This window comes from Scyliorhinus canicula, chromosome 1, assembly GCF_902713615.1.
Source record: "Scyliorhinus canicula chromosome 1, sScyCan1.1, whole genome shotgun sequence".
Classification (NCBI taxonomy): domain Eukaryota; kingdom Metazoa; phylum Chordata; class Chondrichthyes; order Carcharhiniformes; family Scyliorhinidae; genus Scyliorhinus; species Scyliorhinus canicula.
Window position 1 is genome coordinate 44,196,657 of NC_052146.1, and position 4,771 is coordinate 44,201,427.

The following is a 4,771-nucleotide window of genomic DNA, read 5'->3' on the forward strand; positions in this document are numbered from 1 at the left end:
CAAAAAACAAACATTCGCTGAAACTAAAAAAGTAAACAGCTTCATCAGCAGATTTTATAGGCATGCAGCCAACTTTGCTGAACAGTTTTTCGATATAGAAAGTTAAAATACAGCAGTAAGCAAAATGTTTATAAAAGCAGCTAAAACAATCATATTATTTCCTCTTTCTTTTGAAACTGGGGTAACCCAGCAATGAAACATTCCTAGAATCACAGTCCTGAGAACATTTCTAACATGTATTTTGTTGGGTTTGCATCATTGAAAAGATTTCCTTGTAATTGCATATTTGAGGTTATCTGGGAGTATTTCTTGTAGCTTTATAATGCAGCTCCTCTATTATCCTGGTTTCATTTAAGTCCCACCCACAACTCATGATGTAACGTGAAAGAGCTTTATATAAAGTTGTGCATTATCAGTTAATGTGCTAGGTTCTGTGGCTGTGTGACGAAGCTTACTGCAACGCTGCCTACAATGGACAACGGAACCCAGCCGTGTGTTTTCGCTCAAGATCTTAATTCATCCTACAATCCGCCAATACTTATTCTAACCTTTATCCTCGGATTCATTGGAAATGCGATTGCTTTATGGATCTTCTGTTTTCACATAAAATCCTGGAAACCAAATACTGTTTATTCACTGAACCTGGCGATTGCAGACACTCTGTTAATCTGCTGTTTACCATTTCGAGCAGATTACTTTGTACGAGGGAAGAACTGGATCTTTGGTGATGTTCCGTGTCGTCTGAAGATATTCATGATATTTCTAAACCGGACAGGGAGCATTGCTTTCCTTGCAGTTATGGCGATCAATCGCTATTTTAAAGTGGTCCATCCTCACCATAGAGTGAACAAGATTCCTACAAGCTGTGCAGTGAAGGTGGCAGGCTTCCTTTGGGTTCTGGTAGTGACTATTTCTTCGCATTTTTTAACAGAACGTCACACATTCGAGCACCAGAACCTGACATACTGTGAACCCTTCCACATATACCAGTTACCAAGTATTTCTACAATTTGGACCAATATTGCTTTTATTCTTTTCAACTTTCTTCTGCCAGCTTCAATTATTCTGTTTTCCACATCCTGCATCATCTGGAAGTTGAAACAGATGAAAACTGAAATAAGGCATAAATACGAGCGAGCAGTGAAGCTTGTGATAGTTGTGGCAGTAGTTTTTGTTCTGTGTTTCTTGCCCACAAACATTGCTGTAATCGCTGTTTTAATCACAAAGCAAATAAGCACAGGAAGCTGCGAAGCATATGAGATGGCCGTTCAGATATTTTATAATACTCTATGCATAACCTATCTAAACAGTGTGCTTGACCCTGTTATTTACTACTTTTCATGTTCAAACTTCAAAGATGCTTTGACGAAAGCTCTTAATTCAAGATGCTTCAGATTGGAAGCAATGCCAGTGGAGACAGAAGAAAAACAATCAGTTGGGCCTCTAACACTGTCATCAGTTGCCAATATCTGTGATAAATTCCAAACCGAGTCGACAGAGCTTGTGTGAACTGATTGTCCAGCTTGCTTCTGTTCGGCCAGGGAAAAACTCTGCATCATGGATTGTTCACAACATTTTTCAATCAGCTAATCTGCTTTCCGGTAAATATGTGCTGCAAGAACTGATAGAACAGGACAAGGCTTAAGTCATCTACCTCCAAACTTCCTTTTTTTTTATGCAGAAGAAAGGCTTTTTCAGGTTACTTTGAGCATTGCGTACATAATGCCATACATATGGGAGGTAGCGCAGTGGTGTTGTCATTGAACGAGTAATCCAGAGAATCAAGGTAATGCTCTGGGGATCCGGGTTCGAATCCCACCACGGCAGATGGTGAAATTTGAACTTCATAAAAATCCGGAATTTTAAAAAGTGCAATGATGACCATGAATTATGTCATAAAAACCCACCTAAGTGCAATTATGAATGGACAATAAGTGTTGGCCTTGCCAGAAAGCATGAAGTTACGTTCTGAAAACAGGTGCAAGGAGATCCAATTTCTGCCCTTGTACCTTTTAGATATTTGTAGCATTTTACAATGCACAATTGATAATGTGCCTAAATAATGAGCACTGCCCACTGATTTATTACCTTTTAAGCTCAGTGCTGAAAGAGACTATGAGCAAAACATGTACTCTGCTCAACTGAATAAATACAGAGGGAGGGGAAGCAGTCAGAAATGCAGGTCCAACAAGCTTGCAATACATCTAACTGTCACGCTGTCTAATATCTTATCTTCTTGGTGGGTGTCTTGCTTAAAATGTGGTGGAGGCACCCGTGCAGATTCTGAGGAATACCCATTGTATTCTCTGCCAATCAGGCAGTTAAGTGAGCAGTGACCGGCCTTCTTCCAGACTGAAAATGAAATGAAAATTGCTTATTGTCACGAGTAGGCTTCAATGAAGTTACTGTGAAAAGCCCCTAGTCGCCACATTCCAGCACCTGTTCAGGGAGGCTGGTATGGGAATCGAACCACGCTGCTGGCCTGCTTGGTCTGCTTTAAAAGCCAGCCGTTTAGCCGAGAGAGCTAAACGAGCCTTGGCTGGCTGAGGACCCTGGCAGATAGCCTCCCACCTGCCAAGAGCAGCCAGTCAATAGAGACACAGGTTAGTGCAAATTGAGGGAGCCACCTCCCACCCCTCCAGCTGTCATGCAACGTGCACAGCTTTACCAATTGCGCAGGCTGCATGTCAGCAGAGCCTCCTGGAACTGGGAAGATTGCAATGGAGGCAGGAGGGATCCCTGAAGTGTTTGTTAAATGGGCAGTTAAAGAACTCAAATGGAGGCAGATTGGGAAGGTTGGCCATGAGCCTTCCCACCCACAACCTGCTTCCAGTGGAGGTGGAAGGCATCGGGGTATCGATCCCAAGGCCTACTCACCAAATTCTCAGGCCTGCCCTCCTCCTTTCATGTCTCCTGCAGGGGCAGAATGTTCTGGCCTCTGAGTTTGTGGTTAAGTTGGAAAGAAGCTGCAAAGTAACAGCTTTCTAAATTTAACTGTAATTTTCCAGAAAATGGAGATAGCACTGTTGCAGAGGCACAATCTGTTTTCCTGTTTAGTAAAAATTAATGAGAGCACCTGCAGATATTAAAATGTCAAAACAATTCTGTGGTTTGCTACTCCCAAAATATTTTTCGTTTCACAGATAGTGAGGTGATAAGAAAACCAAGATAATAATTTAAAATACGGTATAAATAAAAAACTAATGAAATATTCTTATTTTTCATCTGTCTATTGAAACAAATGGTGCAACCCTGGAGCCAGGTTTGTTTGAGAAGAACAAAATCATAACAATTAATAAATGTATTGTGAGGGACAACACTGTTCCAATTTTCCCTCCTGTTATTTTGTGGTGCATGTCATTTTTTCATAAGCTGTATAATTACATGTAAAAGTGAACAGCGTTGTTTCCAGATTTGTTCATTCATGCTTCTGCTCTCTCTCTGTAAACAGAGTGTGATGTATATATGTTCTGGGTGCAATTCTTCCAAAAAGTTTCAAACTGTGGACTCCGGCAGGAAACGAGGTGCGATTCTTAGTGTTGGGTGGGGTTACTAGGTTATGGGGATAGGGTGGAGGTGTTGGCCTTAGGTAGGGTGCTCTTTCCATGAGCCGGTGCAGACTCGATGGGCCGAATGGCCTCCTTCTGCACTGTAAATTCTATGATAAATTCTATGATAATCTATGATTCCTGCTGGGTGGTCCAGATTACAATCCACCCACATTTAGAAATTATTTTGGAGTTTAGGGTGAACTGCGACCTGAATGACCTGCGGGACCTGAAGACACTGGCAGGTCCGGCTTCTTAGGGATGCCCTGAGAAGCCTTTTTAAGGGGGGGTCCTGATCTCAGACTAACGCTTCATCCCCCGTCTCGCCCTCCACCTCTCGCCAACAAAGACCAAAGGCCCAATCTCAGGTATTAGACACCCCTTCACAATCAGCGGTATCCCCCCCCCCCCCCCCCCCCCCCAGCATTGTCATCACATTTGGTCTCCGTTTGTGGAGACCAGCAGTGATTCAGGCCGGTTTCACGATTTGCGGGCGCGTGGGAGAATTGCAGGTGCCAAGATAATCCGGCTTTAAAGAGATCCTGCATACTAAATGAGGATTTAATCAAGATAATCTGAAACAGATCATGTCAGCTGGAGCAATCCAGGAGGATCAGAGGAAATCCTTGGGCCTCAACCGGAATTCGCCCGACATAGCAGGATTTCCACTGGGTTCAACATGGTTGGAGAGTCAATGTATATAAATATATATCTCAGGTCATCCTTTTTCTTTTTAATTTTATACTGTTGTAAATTTCGATATTGATTTGGACGATAGTAACATTTTAACCTTTCTGTTTGTGATTGCTGCATTCAAGTTAATGGAATACCACAATGCAGGAGATCATTCATCCCATTGAACATGGGAAAGGGCTGTCCAATTGAACCCACTCTCCTGCTCTTCCACTGTAGCCCTCCTATTTCTTTCCTTTTTAAGTCTATATCCAATTCCGTTTTGAGAGTTACTATTGAAAGTTGTCAACATTCATTCTTTGAACAAAATATTTTCAGGAATTATGGAATTAGGTGTGAGGACCAGAAGCTGCTGTAAAATCCATTTACTGTTCACTTCGGCACAGTATTTGGATGTGTGACTTCAATAACTTGAATCTGGCCAAAATCGTTGCAGGCTTGTGTGAAAATTGCACTCTTGAGAATTGCCAGACCTCAGATGGCTCTATGGGGAAAGCGTTAAATTTGATATTGCATCCATTGCATGTGTT

General features: G+C 42.1%; 1 protein-coding gene across 1 annotated transcript; it reads left to right on the plus strand.

Annotated features, from left to right (window-relative positions):
* The first annotated feature begins 471 nt into the window (after positions 1 to 471).
* Positions 472 to 1,509, plus strand: LOC119973202 (hydroxycarboxylic acid receptor 3-like). Its single transcript, XM_038814893.1, has one exon. It carries the CDS (start codon positions 472 to 474, stop codon positions 1,507 to 1,509), a length of 1,038 nt encoding a protein of 345 aa, XP_038670821.1.
* Positions 1,510 to 4,771: the final 3,262 nt, after the last annotated feature.

Excerpts from the sequence above, each read along its gene's own strand:
- LOC119973202 (XM_038814893.1), top strand. The coding sequence starts at position 472 with ATGGACAACGGAACCCAGCCGTGTGTTTTCGCTCAAGATCTTAATTCA.